General features: G+C 44.9%; 1 protein-coding gene across 1 annotated transcript in view; it reads right to left on the bottom strand.

Moving 5' to 3' along the window:
* SCML4 (Scm polycomb group protein like 4) overlaps nt 1-23,057 on the bottom strand; it is a 113,545-nt gene that overhangs the window by 13,362 nt on the left and 77,126 nt on the right. The window contains exon 5 of the mRNA XM_082633944.1: nt 18,969-19,163. Coding sequence (XP_082490070.1) covers nt 18,969-19,163 — 195 coding nt within the window. The remainder of the gene's footprint in view (nt 1-18,968; nt 19,164-23,057) is intronic.

Here is a 23,057-nt window from a genome sequence, read left to right as displayed (position 1 = left end):
TCTTTTTATGGCTGAGTAATATTCCATTGTATATATGTGCCACATCTTCTTTATCCATTCGTCTGCTGATGGACACTTAGGTTGTTTCCATCTCCGGGCTATTGTAAATAGTGCTGCAATGAACATTTTGGTACATGACTCTTTTTGAATTATGGTTTTCTCAGGGTATATGCCCAGTAGTGGGATTGCTGGGTCATATGGGAGTTCTATTTTTAGTTTTTTAAGGAACCTCCATACTGTTCTCCATAGTGGCTGTACCAATTTACATTCCCACCAACAGTGTAAGAGGGTTCCCTTTTCTCCACACCCTCGCCAGCATTTATTGTTTGTAGATTTTTTGATGATTGGCCTGGGTCCTGACACAGGTGTGATGGTGCTTCCTCCGCACACTTTTAGTTCCAGTACATACAAGGGCACTAACCTTCCACCAAAGATAACAAACTAGGGACACAAATCCTGATCTGGATGGCCCCATGGTTTTCCCCAAACCCTGCAGATGAGAGAGAAAGAACCAATCTAAAGTGCAGGGGGAGGAGAGGACCTGGAGACTCTGCCAACCTCATCATCAGCTCCCCCACCCAAGTAGATCAGGCCTTTCTACACTTTTAAAGCTCATTCTTGCAGCCTGTTGAACTCTGCAAGCTATACCTGTGGCCAAATGGTGTGGGGTGTTTTACTTTGTTTTGTTTTGAAGAACAAAGTCCAGAGGAATTATAGGGATAGAAAGAGGAAGAAAAATATTCTAGTAATTCCTTTTCTTCAGTCCCTCCCACCCCAGACAAGATCATATCTGTCTGGCCCCATCAACAATCATCTATATACTACACATGATCAAAACAGATATAGACATTCCCCAAAGGCATTAGAATAACAAAAACCAAGGGATCCTCCAATGTTGGCAATGAGTAAACACATTTGGGCCACAAGATCCAGATGTCTTCTTCATGTATGGATTCCTTGCACAACATAGGTATTGAAAGATTAAGAATTGATTTTATTACGGGAACTAGCAGGTCTTCTCACAGATGGGGATGCATATGGAGCTTGCCTGGAAATAAAAACCATTGCATATGGAATGCAGCTAAAGCAGTGCCTAGAGAAAATTTGTAACTGTAAATACTTATATTTAAAAAGAAGAACATTCTCGGGCTTCCCTGGTGGCGCAGTGGTTAAGAGTCCGCCTGCCGATTTAGGGGACACGGGTTCGTGCCCTGGTCCAGGAGGATCCCACATGCCGCAGAGCAGCTGGGCCCGTGGGCCATGGCCGCTGAGCCTGCGCGTCCGGAGCCCGTGCTCCACAACGGGAGAGACCACAACAGTGAGAGGCCTGCGTACCGCGAAAAAACAACAAAAAAAGAAGAACATTCTCAAATTAATAACCTAATCTTCCTCATTAAGATACTGGGGGGAAAAGGGCAAACTAAACTTAAAGCAAGCAGAAGGAAGAAAATAATAAAGATTAGAGTGAAAATTAATTAAATAGAGAATAGTAAAATAGAGAAAATCAAAGAAACCAAAAACTGGCTCTTTGAAAAGATCAACAAAATTGGCGAACTTTTAGCTAGATTGGCTGAGAAAAAAAGAGAGAAGACTCAAATTGCTAGAATCAGAAATGAAAGAGATGACATTATCACCAATCTCACAGAAATAAAATGGATTATTAAGAAATATTGCAAATATTACAAACAATTCTATGACAATTAGGTAACTTAGAAGAAATGGTCAAACTACCAAAACTGACAAAAAGAAATAGACAATCTAAATAGACCTATAACAATTAAAGAGATTAAATTAGTCATCAAAAAACAAAGAAATTCCAGGCTCGGATGGCTTCATAGGTGAATTCTAACAAGTATTTAAAGAAAAATTAAAACAAATTCTTCACAAATTCTTCCAAAAAGTAAAAAAAGAGTGCTATGGACTGAACTGTGTCCCCTTCAAATGTTCATATGTTGAAGCCCTAGCCCCCATTGCAACTATATTTGGAGAGAGGGTCCATAAGGAGGAAATAGAGGTTAAGTAAGGTCTTAAGGGTAAGACCTCAACCTGATAGGACTGGTTAAAAAGAAAGTACTGACAAGAAGAGGAAGAGACATGAGAGAGCTCTCTCCCTCTTCACACACATGCACAGAGATGAGGCAACGTGAAGACACAGAAAGTGGCTGTCCACTAGCCAGGAAGAGAAGTATCACCAGAAACTAACCCTGATGACACCTTGATCTCCGACTTTTAGCCTCTAGAATTGTGAGAAAATAAATTCTGTTGTTAAAGCTACCTAGTATGTGGTATTCTGTTATGGCAGCCAGGCAGACTAATATAAGGAGGGAATACTTCCCAACTCATTCTATGAGAACACTAATACCCTGATACCAAAACTAGACAAACTCATCACAAGAAAACTACAGATTAATGTCTCATTAATATGGATGCAAAAATTCTCCACAATATACTAGCAAAACATATCCTTAACATACAAAATGACTTATACATCATGATCAAGTAGGATTTGTTTCAAGAATGCAGGGTTGGTTTAACATCTGAAAATCAATTAATGTAATATGTGATATCGATAGAATAAAAAACAAAGGTCATGTGATTATCTCAATAGATGCAGAAAAAGAATTTGAAAAAAATCCAACATTGTTTCATGAGAAAAACACTCAACACACTAGGAATAGAAGGGAACTTCCTCAAGCTGAAAAAGGGCATCCATAGGGCTTCCCTGGTGGCGCAGTGGTTGAGAGTCCGCCTGCCGATGCAGGGGACACGGGTTCGTGCCCCGGTTTGGGAAGATCCCACATGCCGCGAAGCGGCTGGGTCCGTGTGCCATGGCCGCTGAGCCTGCGCATCCGGAGCCTGTGCTCTGCAACGGGAGAGGCCACAGCAGTGAGAAGCCCGCGTACCACAAAAAAAAAAAAGGGCATCCATAAAAAAACCTACACTTAACATACTTAATGGCGAAAGACTGGATGCTTTTCTTCCTAAGATCAGGAACAACACAAAGATGTCTCTATTCTTGCTACTTCTATTCAACATTGTATTGGAGGTTCCAGCCAGGGCAAGTAGGTAAGAAAAAGAAAAGGCATTTAATTTGGGAAGGAAGAAGTAAAAATATCTCTTGTATGTAAAAAATTCTAAGGAATCCAATAAAATACTTTTATTAATTGAAATTAGTAAATGAATTCAGTAAAGTTACAGGATACAAAATTAATATGCAAATATCAGTTGTACTTTTATACATTTGCATTGAACAATATGAAAATGAAATTGGGGAAAGAATTCAATTTATAATAGTATTAAAAAGAATAAAATACTGAGGAATAAATTTTACAAAAGAAGTATAAAACTTATGCTCTAAAAACTACAAAACATTATTGAAAGAAATTAAAGAAGATCTAAATACTTAATTGGAAAAAATTCCATGTTTATGAATCAGAGGACTTAATATTATTAAGATTATTACCATCTTACACCCTAAATTCATCTATGGATGGAATGCAATTCTTGTCAGAATCTCAGCTGACTTCTTTGTAGAAATTGACAAGCTGATTCTAAAACTCATATGGATTTTCAAGGAACCATAAATAGCCAAAACAACCATGGAAGAAGAAGAACAAAGTAGAGTAGTCACACTTCCCAATTTCAAAATTTACTACAAAGCAATGGTAACAAAGACAGTGTGGTATTGACTTAAGGAGAGACATATAGAACAATGGAATAGAGTTTAGAGTCCAGAAATAAACCTATGTGTCATGTTCAACTGATTTTCAGTGAAGGTGCCAAGATCATTCAATAGGAAAAGAATAGTCTTTTCAACAACTGATGCTTGGACAACTGGATATCCGCATGCAAAACAATGAAGTTGGACCCTTACTTCATACCATACACAAAAATTAATTTGAAATGGCTCAAAGACCTAAATGTAAGAGCAAAAACTTATAAAACTCTTAGAAGGAAATATAGGGGTAAATCTTTATGACCTTGGGTTTGACAAGGTATTATTAGATTTGACACCAAAGACATGAGCAACAGAAGAAAAAATAGACATATTGAATTTATCAAAATTTAAAACTTTTGCATTTTGAAAGACACTATCAAGAAAGTGAAAAAATAACCCACAGAATGGGAGAAATTACTTGCAAATCATACCTCTGATAAAGAATTCATATCCAGAGTATATTAAAAAAAACTCTTACAACTCAACAATCAAAAGACAACCCAATTTTAAAATGGGCTTGAATGGACATTTTCCCAAAGAAGATAGACAGATGGCCAATAAGCACATGAAAACTTGTTCTAAATCATTAGTTATTGGGGAATGCAAATCAAAACCACAATGAGGTACCACTTCACACTCACTAGGATGGTTATAATCAAAAAGTCAGATGATAGCAAGCGTTGGTGATACTGTAGAGAAATTGGAACCCTCACACACTGCTGGTGGGAATGTAAAATGATGCAGCCTCTTTGGAAAACAGTCTGGCTCTTCTTCAAATGGTTAAAAATAAATTCACCACACAACCCAGCAATTCTGCTCCTAGGTGTGTGTGTATGCATGTGTATATATATATGTGTGTATATATATATGTGTGTGTATATATATATGTATATATATATACGTATATATACATGTATGTATATATATATATATATATATATTATATATTCCCAAGAGAAATGAAATTTCCACATAAAAATTTATATATAAATGTTTACAGAAACACTATTCACAATAGCCAGAATGTGGAAATAACTCAAAAAGCTATCAACTGATGAATATATAAACAAAACATGGCATATGCATACAATGGAATAATTTCAGGCATAAAAAGGAATGAAGTACTGATCCGTGCTACAGTGTGAATGAGCCTTGAAATGTTATGCTAAGTAAAGAAACTGAGCCACAAAAGACCACATATTAAATGATTCCATTTGTATGAAATGTCCAGGATAGGCAAATCTATAGAGACAAAAGTAAATTAGTGGTTGCTTAGGATTTGGAGGTTGGGGGAATGGGGGTTGACCATTGAATAATACACTTTATTTTTATTTATTTATTTTTTTTGCGGTACGCGGGCCTCTCACTGTTGTGGCCTCTCCCGTTGCAGAGCACAGGCTCCAGATGCGCAGGCTCAGCGACCATGGCTCACGGGCCCAGCCGCTCCGCGGCATGTGGGATCCTCACGGACCAGGGCACGAACCCGTGTCCCTTGCATCGGCAGGCAGACTCCCAACCACTACGCCACCAGGGAAGCCCGAATAATACACTTTAAATGGGTGAATTGTATGATGTATGAATTATATCTCCATAAAGCTGCTTTTAAAAACTCATTGCAGAGGCCCAGTGTTTGGCTGTGAACACATTTCTGCGAGTGTTGTACAGTCAAGTGCAACAGTGCTTTGGCCGCTTGGACACAGGGAAGCTGAGCAGCAAAGGGTAGGCATGCATGCTCTGTGCCTCGTGCTGTGTGGCTAATGCAGTGCTGAACGATGTCTTCAGGAACCTGGAACCCTGCACCTTCCCCTAAATGGCCTCTATGGCATCTTCCCTCCTGGTCAGAAGACATCAGCAGGAAGGACCTGGCTATGGAGCCAGATACTAGGCTGCTTCTTGAATGGAGCGAGGAAGAGAAAGACTAACATTTTTTGAGCACCTACTATGGGCCAGCACATTCCAAGCCAGTGAGCAGGAAGCCTGCCATTATATTCCCTTCATTGAAAAGTTTTCATAGTCTGGGATACTAATCCTTTTAGTGTCCCCAGTGTCTGGCATGGTGCTTGGCATTCAGAAGGCGCTCAATAAATATTAAGTAGACATTTGGGCAGTAAGGCTGCTGTTACACAGAAGACGTGTTAAAATTCAGATTATAAAGAACTAAATATAAATTCTTCATGTAGATGCTTGGTTAACAATGAAAAAAATCTAAAACATTTATCCTGTTTATTACATATTTTAAATCCAAATTAAATATGCCTATGGAAGTCTGATAGTCTAAGGTAGAGAATGCAGATAGTTCACCAATCTGCACTACAGCTGGAAAATAGAGACGCAGATGGAATATTGTTCTCCTATGACAACATGTGGAAACGGGGAACAAGGGAATATGGACCTTATTCGTTTAAAAACTGCTGACAACCATGGGTGAGATCAAAGGTAATAAAAGCCAGCTTCTGGGCTATGATCCAAATGAGTTCATCAGAAAGTAAAACCTACTTGAGAGAGCGTCAAGCAATAGCCCTCTACCCAGCAAAGGATGTGACAGTGATTCCAAAGGCGGCCAGGTGGATGGCCATGGAAACAGATCACTAGGCCCCAGCCAAGGTCCTACACAGCCTGTAGCTCCCAGGAAGCCTGGGAGTGATTAGCACGTTCAGGTGTACACATCAGGGCGCCATTCAGAATTGACCAGATGGATCTGCTCAAACCCGATTAACACAGCCTTTTCCTCACCTTTATAAATGGGGGTGCTGACACTTAACATCATACCTGAGTGTAAAAATGACTGATACAATGAAGGCCATCATCATTCAACCACAGGACTGAAAAGGACCTTCAAAGAGCACCCGGCTCAGCATTTCCCCGAGTGTTAAAATGTGTCCCACTGGCCCACCAGGGGATGATTCTTGGCAGTACTTAGCTGTATTAGTTTCCTAAGGCTGCAGAAATTACCACAGATTTGGTGACTTAAAACAACAGAAATATATTCTCTCCCACTTCTGGAGGCTACAAATCTGAAATCAAGGTGTCGTCAGGGCCATGCTCTCTGCAGGCTCTAGAAGATCCTTTTTTGCCTCTACCTGCTTCTGGAAATAGTCAATGATCCGTGGTGTTCCTTGGCTGCAGACACCACTCCAATCTCTGCCTCTGTGGTCACATGGCATTCTCCCTTTTTGTCTGTGTCTGGGTCCAAATTTCCCTCTTATAAGGACATCAGTCGCTGGATTAGCGCCTGTAATCCAGTGTGACCTCAACTTGATTACCTCTGCATAGATCCTATTTCCAAAGAAGGTCCCTTTCACAGGTACCTGCGGTTAGGACTTGAACATGTATCTTTTTGGAGGACACAAAAACAGGTGAACGTTATTTTATTACAGTCATATATTTTAGTGCACAGCAATAAAATATAGTTAGCTCATCAAACTATGATTTCACTGATAAGGTATCACTGCTTAAGATGACTAAAGGCTATGGTTAAAAGAAATGAATCCATTTCAAGGAATATCTTGAGTAAACATTTCTATAGGTTTTAGTCAGACATAGCAAAAATTGTGAAGGTGGTAAATTAACGGTGGAATGCCTTGAGCTTGCCCCAAATTCTCTTTTCAGGCAGGGTGGTATTTGGAGCGGAAAATAAAGTAAATAACTGAGCCTCTTATTTAAAAGCTTCCCCAAAAGAGATCTTACAATCTCCTCACAGTTAGGTCACAAACCTCGTTGCCTGAAACATCTTCCTTACACCTAACCCCAATTCCTCTTGCTTCAGTTAAAACGATGACTTCCGGGCACCTACCCTTTATACTATTAAAACCATTAAGTCATCCAACATACAGGTAAGTTGAATTTAATAAAGTGTGGCTCGTGAATTGTTTGTTACCCAAAACCACTATTTAAAGTTGGTAAAAAAAAAAAAAAAAAAGGACCAAATCTCCTTGGAGAGAGAACTACACTTTTCAAGCAGTTTTGTGGCTGACTGGTGAGTGAACACCAGATGGGGCCAGCAGACCTGGGATCATCTGCGGAGAGTGCCCTGCGTGGATCCGATTCCCGCACACAGACTTGTGGTAAACCACAGGGCTGACAGATTAAGACGTTCCCAGTCTTTTTTCCTGGATTCTTAGAAAATCCCTTCTCATCTGAAATGAGGTGCCTTGTCACCCTGGCACCTCTCATTAAACAAGAGGATCCAGCCCAGCCTCTATTTAAGGCCGTTTCATCGCTGTGCACACCAGCTCAGCAAAGCAAGGTAAACAAGAGGCATTTTATGTGCTTCTCTTCTATAACCCCCTGCCTCTATCCAAGACACTAAGGATGCCACTTATAAATCATTAAATCTTTCCTCCAGAAAAAGGATTAATCTGCTTTCATACGATCACAAGAGCATGCTTAAATAGAAAGGCACAGGCACAAATGGCACATTCAAAGAAGGCTGCCACGTTTTCAAGGTTTGGTGTCTTAGGAACATTCAAAAGAGGCTAACGTGCCTTTTTCATCATAGCTAATCTGCTTGTGGACTATGGTTTCCCCAGCTGCTACGTATAAAGCCTATTAGGCTAAAAAATACTCTAGAAGACTTCAAACCCACTCAAGCCTCAAAGGATACCCCTTTGCTCCTGAACCTGAACCAGGTCTAAGCCTCCTTGTTTGGAGAACAAAGCTCTAGGGTCTGAGTCAGGAGTGTGTGGACTCCTCCCTCCACCCACAGCCCTGCAGAGGCCTGGGGGACGCCCAGCACAGCCCTTCCTGCTGCAGTTCTGGAGGGTCAGCTGAGCACCTGGAAAGTGCAGAAACTCCAGAGAGAAGCAGGAAGAGGCAGAGGGACAGGAAGGAGAAAGCCAAGAGCCAGAGAGAGAAACAGAAAGTCCCAAAGCGGCGACAGCCGTCCAGGGAGGGAAGAGGGGCCCACGTGGATGAGACTCCAGACTCTGCTGCCGGAGGTTTAGCTCAGGGGGTGCTGGCCCCTCTTCAGGTAGGACACAAGAGCCAACTGCTCACAGTTAGGTGAGCTTGGACTATTTAATTTATTTAAAGAATTTTAAATGGCACTTTACTTGGATTCTCTGACCAAATGAAGCCCTGAACGGCGACAACACCACCGTCTGCAAAATTATTCTCAAGTCATCTCTCTGCGTGCAATAATAACCCTACATCCCAGAGTCTCAGACACTGTTCTTCCCAGCACTAAACAGTTCTCTCTCTCTCTCATACACACACACACACACACACACACACACACACACTCACCCTCCACTCCCCTTTCCTCACATCAGTCACAACTTCCCAGCTGAAGGAGCAACTGCAGAGTGAACCCCTTCTGCAATCAGCTCTGCTACCTTCCCCCAGGCTGAAAGCCATTGCCTCTCTTGGGATTGATTGCCAGCGGGTCTGCCCAGCCCAGCAGGCCACGTGACCCTGCTCAGGCTGACAAGAAGGTCAGACCCCTGGACCAGTGTCCAGAGGGCTCCGTGTGTGAGCGCCTTGGCTCTGCTGTTTAAAGAGATAGCGGCACCACGGATCCCTAGCCCTGAACCCCAGACGACAAAAGGAAGTAACAGAGTCGGCCTGATAACACCGCCACGTGAATACCCGTGGAATAACTATTCCCCTCTGCTTAACCAGGTGCCACCACCTAAGGAGCACAGCCAGTGAGTTCAGGAATGCAGGGAAAGAGACCTGCAAGGAGAGAAGCAGAAAGAGGAAGGGGGGCAGGAGGGAGAAGGGCCAGGAGACATTAGCAGGTCCCGGTAGAGCTGCCCCTCCCCTGCTCAGAGCCGGACCTGGGCTTCACTTCCTACCTTGAGTGGCTGGGTCTCCGCCACCAGGCAGCCGCATGCACGCTTCTCGCCAGCACCGCCGCCAGCGCCCAGCGCGTGCTCAGCTGTGGGCGGCAGGGAGGCCCTCGGCGGGACTCCTCGGTGTCCGAAACCAGCAGATTTCCTCTCTGCCCTCCTGCCGCCTTTCACTGCGGTTCTTGTGGAGGTCTGCAGGTTTCCTTTACTCCGGCTCGGTCCCGCCCCTTGTTCTGGCTCAGATAAGCTCATCACGTTTTCCCTTAGGGCCCCCTGTGGCCTCTTGTCCCAGCCTTCCTGGTTCAAAGGGCACCAGGCCACACCACCTATGAGGCTTAGCCTTTCGTTCGCTTCAATTAAATTTTCCATTAACTTGGCCTCTGGCCAGTATAGATTTTCTCTTCAAGCTCGTCTCTAAGTACAGATCACTCAGCCCTCAGAATCTACCTTATAACTCCCCTTGGGTCCATTTAAGTACATTTATACTTTCCCCCTGACACCTGAACTTCTTTAGTCCTTTCCAATGTTGCTGGTTTGCCTGAGACTTTGTCTTTAAGAGTTAAGATTTCCTCTTGTGGAAATTTTGCCCAAAGGCAATTTTGCCCAGCGTCAGCCGTTTGAGAATAGTGAATGCCCTTTCAGTCTCCAGAGGAGAGCAGGTTCCCTAACCACCATCTCTGTGGTTTTTTCTTTGCAGCTTTGCCAAGCCTCTACCCCAAGGCTTAAGGGAATGAATTCCCAGAAGGCGGGGGAGGGTGAGAGTGTGAGACCTCCCACAGTCAAGTTCTGTTTCCTCAATAGCACCCCCCCCCATCTTTTTGGTCTTTCATAGAACTCTGGGGAAATTTAAAGTGACCCTTAATCAGGAAAATGTTGGAGTCCCTGGAATAGAGAACACCATATAACTTTTGGTTCTAAATGGACATCCTAATTTTTAGGAAGGCTTTCCCGTATTTCTCAAGTGGGTGACGCAGGCTGCCATGGTGTGAGAAGCTCTGTGGAGAGGCCTATATGGCAAGGAACCAATGGCTTGTGGGAAATGGAATCCTGCCAACAACCATACGAATGAGCTAGGAAGTAGATCCTGCCCTAGTTGAACTCTGGGATGCTTGCAGCCTCGTGAAAGACCCAGAGCCAGGGGACCAAGTTAAGCTGCACCTGAATTCCTGAGCCACAGAAACTGTGAGATAATAAATGTTATTTTAAGCCACTAAGTTTTGGGGTAATTTGTCACACAGCCATAGATAAATAATACAGGTGGGAAAGGGGAATTTGTTTCATTCCTCTTGACTCTGCATATCTAGGTTGGAAGTTGTAACTATTAATTCGGTAGCAGCTAGGATGTATCTGCTATAGAATACCTAATTCTCTGAGAGGAAGTTTATGGGATTTTTTTCCCCCCAAAATCAAAGGGTTTGCTACTTATGTCTGAGACCCAGAAACTACCAACTAATAGGAGAAAGCTCATGGAGTTTATCTTAGAAGGCTACTGGTTTCCAAAGCTCCTTCAATTCCTCTTGGCATGGTTTGCCAATTTAACCCTAGTTCTGAGGCACGGTCAGTAGATACTGGTGTGGATAACTTGCAGATATTACCTTAGGACCCACCACAGGGGCTCAGGGTATTAGTCCAGAGGAGCAGCCCAAAGAATAGAGTCTCCAATTACAGCTCCTCTGGGCCCTGGAGATTTGGGGACGGCCAAACCTCATATACTTGATCCTTTGTTTCCATCAGTTCTTGTGCTTTCTGTGTTCTGATGTATAAACCAGAGACCTTGGTCACCATCTCCTTGGATCTCCTTAGAGACCTTGCCCATTCCCTAACATCTACTCTTCCATCAAGGCAGGAGCCTCTTTGGACAGGCCTGCCAGACACACAGAGGGCCTTCCGCACCTGACTCAGCTGTCCCCAGCATCGTCCCCAGTTCAAGAGTGTCTCATGGAGTAGGGGTAGGGATGTCACATGAAGGATAGTTTCATGGAACAAAGGGGAAGATTTCCAGTAGATTTCTTCATTTGAAGAGAGGCATGGGGCAGGGGTAGGGGTGTCTTTCAGAGGATTCCTGAGACCAGCCTTGTAGGAAGAAAGAGTTCATACCACCTATTTCTTGGCAGCCTCTTTTTCTCCTCCACACTCCCTCCTAGAAGGAGCTCTCCAAGCAGTAGAAAGCCTACTGGGGATTTACCACCATCATCATTCTGCTCCTCAAGTCTTTGGTGTGGGCATCTTTAATCCACAAAATGACTTTATTTGTGAGCTTGGACAAGAGGAGCGTTATCTTCATTTCTTTTTGTTTCATTTTAATGTATATACTTTCTATTAAAATAGTACCAAATTGGTCACCATGATTCAATAGTAGCCTATTTATCCCATATTTAAAGTACCTTGGGAGGTTCCAACAACTTAATTGGAACATTCATTCATTCATTCATTTAACCAATAATTATTGAATCCTTGTGCTTCCTCAACATCTACAGGATTCAAAAGAGAAGCAAATCATTACAGTGCAAAGGGATCTAATAAATTACTGAGCATTGTGAAAATCTATTTCAAATTCTACAAAACCCAGTGTTTTCCTTAGTGGTTACATTTTTCCCTTTTAGCTCAATGTTTTCAAATAGGTACAGATATTATACTTCAATGAATGATATCACTGAAAATATGATAAATAGTTTTTCCTAAATGAATTCATATTGGCACACAGGAAGAGCTAAGATCAGGAATTCTACAATGGCAAACACTCCCTATTCCATGCTGTAAGAGCTCTGGCTGGGCTTCTCCTGGACCTATCTGTCCGAAAATAGAGGAAGCCCTTTTATATTTGCTGCCGTACTTGCGGACATTCTTCTTTTCATCTTTCCGTCAAAACTTTCTGCAAAGATTCTTAAGAACTGAGCTTGACACTGATACTTTGTTCTCCTTCCAAATGACCCCCTTTCCAATGCATGGCTTGAGAACCAGATGGCTCATTTTGTTCACATGGCCCGTGGCTATGACAGGGTGAACATAGCTCTGCAATATTCTAATCATTGGCCTGCACATGCCTTCCTTCATTTCTTTTTTCCCCCCATCATTTCATATATTATTTAAAATACCAGGTCAAACCACACCTACTGTCGGTGGAGTAGGCCACTTTGTGTGGGTTTTGTAGGGATGAGAAAGTTCTCCTGGTGTCCAGGATGATAGGCTCTGACTGTCCTGTGGATGTCATCTAGCAACGATGTAGCTAGGGCACAAGGATAAGGATGAGACACTCCTTGGGGCCAAGATATTAACCCAGAAGGAGAAAAGATAATTGATGTCCCTGGAGTGCAGTTTCTGCCTAGATTTTGCTAAGTGGGCATTTGTGTTTGTTTTGTTCTTTTACATCTTTGCTAGAAGAGGTGACACAGGGGTACCACAAGCCACTTGTGAACATCCATTTTGTGCGGTCAGGCTTCTGAGCAAGGGAACAGGACACACACACACCCCAGCAAGTGTTGGGTAATGGGGCCCTACCGATAGGCTTGGGAGGAAAAGCAAAGGACCAGAGAGGAGAAGACCTAGGCTCAGCTTCCACCCTGCTGCTGCCTTTCTGTGTGGCTCTGAACAAGTAGCCTTAGCTCTGCAGGTATCACACGTAGAGGGAGCTCAGAAAATGTTTGCCAACTGATCATATGGATATTTCTGTATAATGGAACTAATGCCACTTGATAAGCTCTATTTCCTTTTAGAAATAAACAACCTTTTGGAAAGAGAGATATGCTCTGGATAGTCATTCTCTGTAGAGCTATTACATTAGACAAATTTGTAGTTTAACAAGGAAGCAGATTTGATTTCTAGATGCTGGGTATGAAGGTTCAACCACAGCAGAACGTACCGTGCGTGTCTGTTACTCCAGTAGTTTTCTGGTGCCTGGCTCCAAGACCATCAGCCAAGGAAGAAAACATCAAGTCTCAAAAATAAATGTCCTTTCTCATCTCCCACCCCCACTGTCTGTGTATCAAAAAAAGCTACTCAACAAAAAGTAAACAATTTGTTCCCATCATGTCAAACCTTCAAAAGGCAGGAAACCAATCACTAAACTAGATCGTGCAAAAGAGTTCAGCTATCACATTTGTGGTTTCCAAAGACGATCTCCCCAACGCTTGGTGAGCAGTTTGTTCTGTTGTGTCCCATATAATTCGAAACAGTAAATATTTACTGTGGACTTGTTACATCTCAGGCTCTGCTGGGGACTGCACGTCCCTGCCCTCAAGTCTACCTAGCAGGGAGATGAGGTCTGGACCCAGGTTCTAGCAGTATAAGGCAGGGAGGGTATGTAAACAAGGGTCTGAGAGAACAGATCCCTAGGGTCTTCTAGGAATTTGGGGAAGCTTAGAGGGCAACAGAGACCCTGCTGCCGGTGGTGGTCAGGCCACACCAGGAAATTTGCCTGTCAGCATTCTTTCCTTTCTTTCACTCTCTTCCCCAGCACTGCAGACCTCCTCTTTCTCACCTGGATTTGCACATGTGCCACCTTTCCTGACTACTCTGCCTCCTCACGCCCCTCTCTTCTTCTCCAGCCCACAGACACCTCCACGGGGCACCAGATCATCCTCAGCAGCAATGCTTTTACAGGTTTGGCACCATCCTAGCACAGAGAGACTTATTTTACCGAAAACCTGAAATAAATTTACCTCTGGGAGCAGGACTCCGTCAGCACACACTTTCTCGTTCAAAGTGTGGTCCCCAACCAGCAGCAGCACGGACATCACCTGGGAGCCTGTTAGAAACCAGACTCTCAGGCCCCACTCCAGCCCTCCTGAGCCAGAATCCACATTTTATCAAGATGCCCCGGTGGTACCAGGGCATATTAAAGTTTGAGAAGCACTGGCTAAAGCTTACTTATAATTGAGACTTTTTTTTTTCAACATTCAAAGATAAGGTAAAATTTCCCCATGATCATCTCAGGACTTCTGACAGAACCACAAATGTTATCAAATCCATGTTTTTGCTTCTGTTCTCCTAAAGCATCCAGGGAACTGCTCTTCTTCTGAAAACATGAACATTTGGCTGTAAGGTTAATAGATTTGGAGGAAAATGACTAAAATTCTTGGTCTCAAGCCAAGAACTCTACCTTCCAGACTGAATTCAGGCAGCTGAGTGGGTCTGAAACCTGGTTTTCCCTGAATGCAGGAGAAAGATCATTTGGTGACAGAGTTTATATTTCAAAGGTCTGAGGAAGAGATTTGGAAGAAGCCCTCTCTCTGCTCTAATGTGAGCCCTTCTGTCTTGGTATCCTCATCTGCCCCTTTGGGGGACCCCTCCCCAGGGCTTCTAGGGCCTCTCACCTCCTGCTGTCCACGGCCTTCCTCTGCCACCTCCAGCCATGACTGTCAGCTTGGAAGGGACCAGAGGGGACAGCTTGCTCTTACTCCTCTGGGTTGCCAGAGTTCACCCTAATGGCCCTGACATGTGGACATTGCACTTGTCGCCAGTAATGAGGAGATATCTCCATCCAAGCAGCTCCTTCTACTTCTGAATGGCTTTGACTTTTCAAAGTTCTTTACAATGTCAACCCCAGCTGAATCCTGAGGGAGCTGTCTTCTGAGAGTTCCACCTGGTTATTCAGCTGCCAAGTCCTCTACGTGGGAGAGTATTCCTGAAACCAGGCTTCTCCAACTTTAAGTGTCTTCAAAACACCTGGGATCTGTTGTGGGAGTGAGGGAGGGCCACTGAGCTTTCCCTTTCCCAGGTTATGACAGTGCTCCTGACCAGAGTTGGAGTGGCAAGACGTGAGGTTTAATTAAATCTATCTTCAGGGCCACAGAGAACAAATCCACATGACCTGCTGTCATATCCTAGAACAGAAAATTGTGTCTTCCCCAAATCATCCATTTCTTTATATAGTTCCTTAAGTTCCTTATGTGTCATGGCTTTGCATTTTCTTGTTGTCTGATTAACTGTCTTTTGGAAATGTCCTAATGAGTGTTGACAAACCCTCTAACTGTGTGGCACCAAACCTGGAACACTCCAGCTTTGACTGCACAACCTTGGGGCAGAGGAGGATCTGGTTCAAATGAGTTCAAGACTGTACGATCTTGTTTAGGAACGACGTGGTCCTATGGGTGGATATGAAGCCTAAAATCAACGAAGACCTCCATCCCTTCGCTTATAAATACACCTGCCTTTCTTGCCACAATCGTGGGAAAGTGGGTAATAAACTAATTCCTCATCCAAGGTAATAATAACTTGATATGTTATCCTTTAAGGGAACTTTGACAAGGCAATCCTAAAGAGGCAATGTCTTAGTCTAAAGGCAAACTCTTTAGTGGTGTCATCCTAGGCCCCATGGCAGACGGGTAGGAGAGATGTGTGCCAGGGGGCTGTTCAAATCTTACCGTGCCGTAGCTGCTTCCTCCACCCCCCCTGGGGCCCCAGACACAAGAAACACACAGCGCTTGGTTCTGTAGCACCCAGGGCACGGGGAACAATTTCCACAAGAACTGGAGCAATTCATTTTTTCAAAGCAGCCACAGGCTAGGGAAGGGCTCATGAAGACAACTGGAGTCATTACTTCCAAAGCCAAGCCAACTAGGAAAGAAACCAGCTTGCAGGCAGAAATACCGGCCTCAGCCAAGGGAAGAAGTGAGGTGGCTACACTACACTTTTCCCAGGAAAAAGACAGGAACTCCAGTCAGCATGGTGAGCTTGGAAGGAGAAAGAATAAGGAGGAAACCAAGGCAAAGGTTTCCTCAGTGATCGCTTAAGGAAAGCTGAAGGGGGGTTCCTGGGACAGGACGTTAAAATGAAACTATTTTAGTTTCAGTTTTGCTGAAGCTGCAAGACAACAGTCTCCCCATACCAGAGTGAAGTGTGGAGATCTAGCAAAAAGAGGTGGTGGGAAGCCAGTTTTACCTGTGTAGATGATCACCCACATGCAGCCTGCAAAAGAAATTGTAGAGGTCGAAAAGCAGGTTGAATAGAAGATGAACTGTGGAGAGAACTGCCCCATGTGATCCAAGGGCTTCAGTGTGGCCGTGTGAATAGCTTGATATCTGTCCCTGGAGCTCAAGAGACACAATGGATTATTGCTTGATTTCCATGAGAAACCAAAAAGTCTGGCTGCTGTGATGGCAGGACAAAGGCGAGGTGCCTGCTGAGATCAGCCTGCACGCCCTGAATTTGTTTGGGCAAAGGATGTTTCTAAGGGACCAGATGCGGGCCATCAGAAGAGAGATCTGAAGTGAGATGGTCTTAGATCCTTTCCATAGGACTGTCTGGAGGCACAAGGGGGCCTCAGCAGAAAGAAGCTAGAGATGTACCCATGGATGCCTTGAGGCTGTGGGAAGAATTGTAAGTGACCAGCCAGAGAAGAGTTACCTTTGTCCATGTCAAGGAACGTGCAGATGAGAGATGGTAGGATCACCAAAGGACCCATGCAAGAGCCCACAGGATGCAGAATCAACTTGAAACACCTGCCAGAACCAGGGAGGCTGATGCCAGCTCACAGCGGGATTAGTCAAGTAAAAACCCTCCTACCTCTTGCCTCTCCTCCTTCCCTCACTCTGATCAGGAAGGATTGGGAATCATTATTAGCTAGATAAGGAAGGGGCAAAAACATAGGGTTGGGCAGGAGGTGGGGAGAAGCCAACCATGCCCTCCTTTACTGCTGCAGGCAACTGGCCTGAAGCAGGGCTGAGCTGGGAATGGGGAGTAGTTCCATCTTTGAGTGAAATTTAAAGTTTGATGATCACACTGACCTGGACATATTAATTATTTACTAGAGAATGTTTTGTTATCTGAAAGGAGCCAGAAAAGTCACGAGATTTGCCCTAAATTTCATCCGTGGACAGGGAAGAAGTGGTCTCACAGGAGACTTTCATTTAAAGGAGAATGGGAGACATGAATTATGTGGCTTTATGATTATGTCCATGGGTCACTGCTTGTTCAATGTAACCATGACTTTGGGGTGTGCGAAGTGAAATCAGATCATCATCTGCTATTTTCATTGCAAGATTCACTGGAAGATACGTGAGCTTTACAATATGTTTCTGAGTCAACTAAGGTTTACAGGAGAGGCCAGATTCATAGACTGTCAGAACCGGAACATTACACATGAGCAACTCAGCCCATCATTTCACACAGGAAACTGAGGCCCAGAGACATGAGAAGACTTTCCCAAGCTCACACATATAGAGGCATCAAGAAAAACACAGAAGTATATAGCATCTGCTCACACAAACTATATTTAATTAGGTACATTTCTTTTTAAAGGCCAGATTTCTTCCTGTTTCCCAGGTCTCTGAAAGTTTAAAGTAAAATTGTAGACAAGGCTCTTGACAGGTTGTGAGAAAAATCTATGCTTAGAATCTAACTTTATCCTTCCCTGATGTCCTCCTAGGCTTAAAACATAGCCACTCCTATTATAAGTATCCTTTTGTTGAATGCTCTAAGGCTGTCTGTGAGCACATACCTGCAAATGTAAGTTTTTCATCATTCATACTGGTCACTCAATACCTCAAAAACTTTCCTAAGCTCACATACATATTTGCCTTATTCCAAGACAGGGTCTCACATGGTGCTTGGAACAGAAGAGGTTCAGCATGTGTTTGCAGAATGACATAATGGTTAGATTCCATTTCACTGTCTATGTGTTCTTTATGTATCAACAACACTGCTTCCAGAGAAAGAAAAAAGGCAACATGCCTGTTCATCCTTGGGAACCTGGAATCTAGAACCTGGACTCATGTTCAACTCCTTGCAAATCCATAAGTGGGCGGGGGGAAGAGGGGAAGGAAGGAGCAGCCCACTGGGCAGACAGCGGTGTGGCAAGTTTGCCCATGTGGCCTTGCTACCCTTCCCACTGGCCACTTCCCTATGCTGAGCTATTCTGGGGCTGGTGATACAAAAGGCGTTCAGCCCCTGGGTCACTTTCTATCCTGTGATGAGAGAGAAACACTCTCACTGGAGGACATATGTGATTTATGGGCAGGTCAAATTCCTGCCACGACAGACACTCTGTTACACATTTTATTGACCTGGATAGGAATCTGAGGCCCCCAGACAGGACCAACGTAATCAATTCGTTAGCCCTTGTTTCTTCAGGATTTCTCTGTTCCTTAGGCTAGTAGTCCTTCAATTACTCAACGATGATGAATAAATGCCCAAGAGACTTAATTACAAGAGAGGAAAAAAATCACTCATTGCATGTGATGTGGTCTCATTGTCTAAATTCTAATAACATAGGCCTAGAAGCTATAATGTCAGCTCTCAGTAGCTGGAGCCATCTCTTCCCACTGCAGCCTGGGCAGGGACCGTCGGGGTGTCCTTGGTCCTGGTCAGCCTTGACTGTTCCCCAGGCGCCCAGAGGAGCAGCCCGTGAGCTTCCAGCAGCAGAGCTCCCAGGAGCCCCCTTAGTGGCAGCCTCACCTGCCCCGGGAGGGCGGGGACACCTGGAACCACCTGCAGGCCCAGGAAGACAGACGGGCAAACCCTACCTGACTCCATCCTGTTTTCCTGGCTCTCAGGGGCTTCCTCGGAGGCGCTGGTGCCCCTGGGGAACGGCTGGTGGCTGAAGAGGTCGTCACACAGGAGGCTTCGGCACAGCTTGGCAAGGAAGCGGAGGACGTACCCAGTGCTGTTCACCACGGGCAGACTCCTCAGGTGCTGCTTCCCGTCAAAGGACGCGGAGACTGGAAGAGCACAGAGACAGCGACTCAGAGCGGGGCTCTGGAGAAAGCCGTCAGCCCGTCAGCCCTGGGGAAGAGGTTTTGGTTTGTTCAGTTTTGTTTTGTTTTCAACTAAGTTGTATTGGGATTTCACCAGTTTTTTTCACTAATGTCCTATTTCAGTTCCAGGATCTCATTCAGGAGACCACATTGGGTGTAGCTGTTGTGTGAACTCCGTCTCCTCGGGTCTGTGACTGTTTCACAGTCTTTTCTTGTTTTTCATGATCTTCACAGTCTTGAAGAGTACTGGTCAGGTATTTTGTAAAACGTCCCTCGATCTGGTTTGTCTGATGTTTTTCTTATGATTTTACTGGGGTTATAGGTTTTTGAGGAGGAAGACCACAGAGGCAGTGGGGGGTGGTACATGATAGCCACAGTTCATCACTGGGATGTTAACCTTTATCTCCTGGCCAAGACAGTGTGTGCCACATTTCTCCACTGTATTCTTCGTATTCTGTTCCTGGGAAATAAGTCACAAGGTCCTACCCACAGTTAAGGGCCGTGGAGGGATTAAACTCTACCTCCTGGAGAGGGAAGAGTCTCTATATCATTTGGAATTCTTCTATAAAGGAAGACTTGTCCCATTTCCTTCATTTATTTATTTGTTTATTCATTAATATCAGTGCAGACTCAATATATTTATTCTGGGGGAATTCCCTGGCGGTCCAGTGGTTGGGACTCAGCCCTCTCACTGCCGAGGGCCTGGGTTTGGTCCCTGGTTGGGGAACTAAGATCCCACAGGCCACATGGTGTGGCCAAAAATAAATAAATAAATAAAAGTTTTAAAAATATATATTTATTTTGTGTCGTGGGTTGTCCAATACTATATTATGTATCTTATTGCTAAATTATTCCCATTTTTGTCTTTGGGATCTTTCAGACTGACTCCTGTGTCCCTGTGACATACCCTCATTTATTTTAAGCAACTCTAGATAGATAGATCTAGATCAATAGTTAGGTCTACATAGATACGTCTAGATCTAGACATATAGGTATATTCAAATAAACCTGAGTTCGTACTGAGATCTCCAACTCTTAACACAGCACCACAGTGTTCAGGGTTCATTCAGCCTAAAGGGGAGGAGTCTCTATAAAAGAACAATAATGTCTCCACAGTGATGTTAGATCAAACTCATTTTCTCTAGGGTGACCAGAATTTAGAAGAAACACCTGGTTCTTCCAGCCCAGAGCATGTTTCTTTCTGTAATCCTCCTCATAGCCCTCTGCTGCTGCATGAAGCTCGCACAGCAGCTCCAGGGTGCAGAACACATGAGAAGATCCCCAGCAGGACATTCTGCTCCCACCTGGGCTCTGCCCTCAGCACCAGCACCTGGAAGGCAGCCTGGATTTTTATACTATATCTCTCAAAGGCTAGCACACTGTAAGGGCTGGGGCAGGGCTACCAGAACTAGTTTTGATTTCAGAGCTAAAAAACAAACAACAAAAAAACTCCACACCCATTTAAATTAGAAATCAAAACAATCTATTTCTTTTGTGTAGCTTTTTATAGTTGGACAAGAGCTTTCACACCTGTCACCTCATTTAGGCCTTCTGACTGCCCTGTGAGGACAGTGGAGAAAAGGTTATGACTCCATAATACAGATGAGGAAACTGAGGAGAAGGCCTAGAGTGGTTTTTTCCAGTTCATGAGGCCTGTAAGTGGCACTTGCCTGTCACTTTAATACTCCAGGTGACTCAGATTAGGAGAGCCAGCAAAGAGCTGCTTAGATGCTCAGTAAGGGGGTCATCCTGGCCACTCGAACACTCTGGAAATTCCCCCTTAGGTGGGCACTGCTGCTTGCCTCCGATACCTTGAAAGAGTAGGTGTGCTGGAAACTGAACCCACAGCAGGAAGGTCGGGGTCATCAGGCCTGTGCCATAAATCAGTGTGTATACATTCCCAGAGGTGCCTGGATGGTCACATAGTAGGAAAATTCCACCTCCTGGAAGCAGACATGGAATTTGTGAGATCACAAAATCTACCCCTCTGGGAGAGTGTGACTAAGGCAGAGCGTCCCAACAGGTGTGCTAGGAATGGGTCATGGGTACTGAGATACTATTCCCCCTCAGCCTATGGGGTGGCCCAAGGCCCAGCCACAGCAGGTTAAATTCCCGTAGCCCATGGTGCCAGCACCAGTGTTCACCATTTTCTACATGTTGTGCCATGGGGATGTTTAGAAAGCAGTGCCCTAAGGATCAGGTTCTAGGTGGAGAGTGGGAGAGTCTGACTATTCCTCCTTGAGTCCCTCCCTAAACCACCTGGGGGCTAGCGCCACCTTGCTGGGCTGCCACATCACCATCAGAAACGTGAACGCCCACCTTGCCACCTCACAACCTAAGGAGGTGGCATGAGAAGGCCCCTCAGCGCTACTGCATTCTCCATGACCAAGTCCTCAGCTCCGGCCTTCCTGGGAATCCCTCAGCCAAGGGAAACTTGGCAGGGCTCTGCCCGCTCATGCATTGATGCCAGGCACTGCAGAGCCTCCTCCCCAGCACCGAGGCCCCTGAGGCCACAGAAAAGCTGAGCGGGAGAGCAGGGAGAACGGGGTCAGCTCTCCCAGCTTGGGGGGCAGGGGCCACAAAGAACTCAGACAGATTCACTCAAGAGTGGGGACACACGGTACAGGAGGAGCTTTCTCTTAGCACTGCGTCTGCGTCTTGAGCCCTGCTGTTTAGCAAGGAAAAGGACAAGGGCTTCAACCTCAGAGGGCAGGCCAGGATCAAGAACCTGGCTCTCAAAGAGAACCCAGAAGAAGAACAGCCAAGGAGCTCTCAGAGGCCTGACAGCAGGACTCTCCTCCTGGCCTCTCTTGGTGCAGTACTTCTTCGTCCTGTCTCTGCGCACATCTGCTGAAGTCTCTTAAAAGTCACCCTGGGTCAGACACATGCACCCAGACCTTGCCAAGTTCTATTTTAATCAATTACCAGCAAGTCAGACCCAGCTTCCTGCTCAGAGGGAGCTCCAGAAGGAGGGCTGAATCAATCAGAGCTGGTAAAGCTGTGTTGGAAAATCTCCCCATCTGCAAGCCCTCAGGATCAATCTGGAGTTAAATAAAACACTTATGCTTTGGTTTTTCAGGACGCAGCCACATTAAAGGCCCCTCTCCCCGACCCTTATCTTAGCCAGCCAGCAGGGTCACCTGCACTGCCCCGAGGCTGGGGAATTGTATCCCTTTTCCCTGGTGATATGGAGGCTGTGTCTATGATGCTGGGCCAGAGAAGACACCAGGCTGTCCCCTTGGAGTCAAAGCATCTTGCAAAGGCCTGGAGCTCCAGGGCTTAAGGGCAGGTGGTAACAACCACTGTGCACGTGGAGAGCCTCAGGTAAGACAGACAGAGCCTCTGCGGGGAAACATTTGAAGGGGACAGAGCTCCCAATTCTGCCTCAGACTTGTGGTGACAGTTTCCACTCCCTCTGGATGCTGTTGGGTCAGGGTGGAAACTGGAGGAGGGCGGTGACAATGGGAGATGGGATTGACCCTGAAGGCTCTTGTTTAAAAAAAAAATGTCCTGTGAGGTGGGGTTTAGACCATGAACTTTCCCCACTTCCCTGCATGGTGTTAAGTGCTATGAATAAGGAATAAAGCAGAGGAAGGGAGAATAAATAGTGACAAGGGCTGATGTGTTAGCAATGTGGTCAGGGAAGGGCTTTTTGATAAGGTGGCATTTGAGTAGGAATCTGAAGGAACTCCAGGAGCAAGTCACGTGGACAGTTGGGGAAAGAGCATTCCAGAAAGCGAGAACAGCAGGTGCAAAGGCCCTGAGGCAGGAGGAGCATGGTTGGAGGACACAGGAGTGAAGCCACTGTGGCCAGAGCAGAGTCTGGGACTCAACAGAAGTGACCAGGAGATCAAGGAA

Source organism: Mesoplodon mirus, assembly GCF_964341445.2.
Source record: "Mesoplodon mirus genome assembly, chromosome: 10".
Taxonomy (NCBI): domain Eukaryota; kingdom Metazoa; phylum Chordata; class Mammalia; order Artiodactyla; family Ziphiidae; genus Mesoplodon; species Mesoplodon mirus.
The sequence above is the reverse complement of the archived record's forward strand: the minus strand, read 5'-3'. Positions and strand labels throughout refer to the sequence as shown.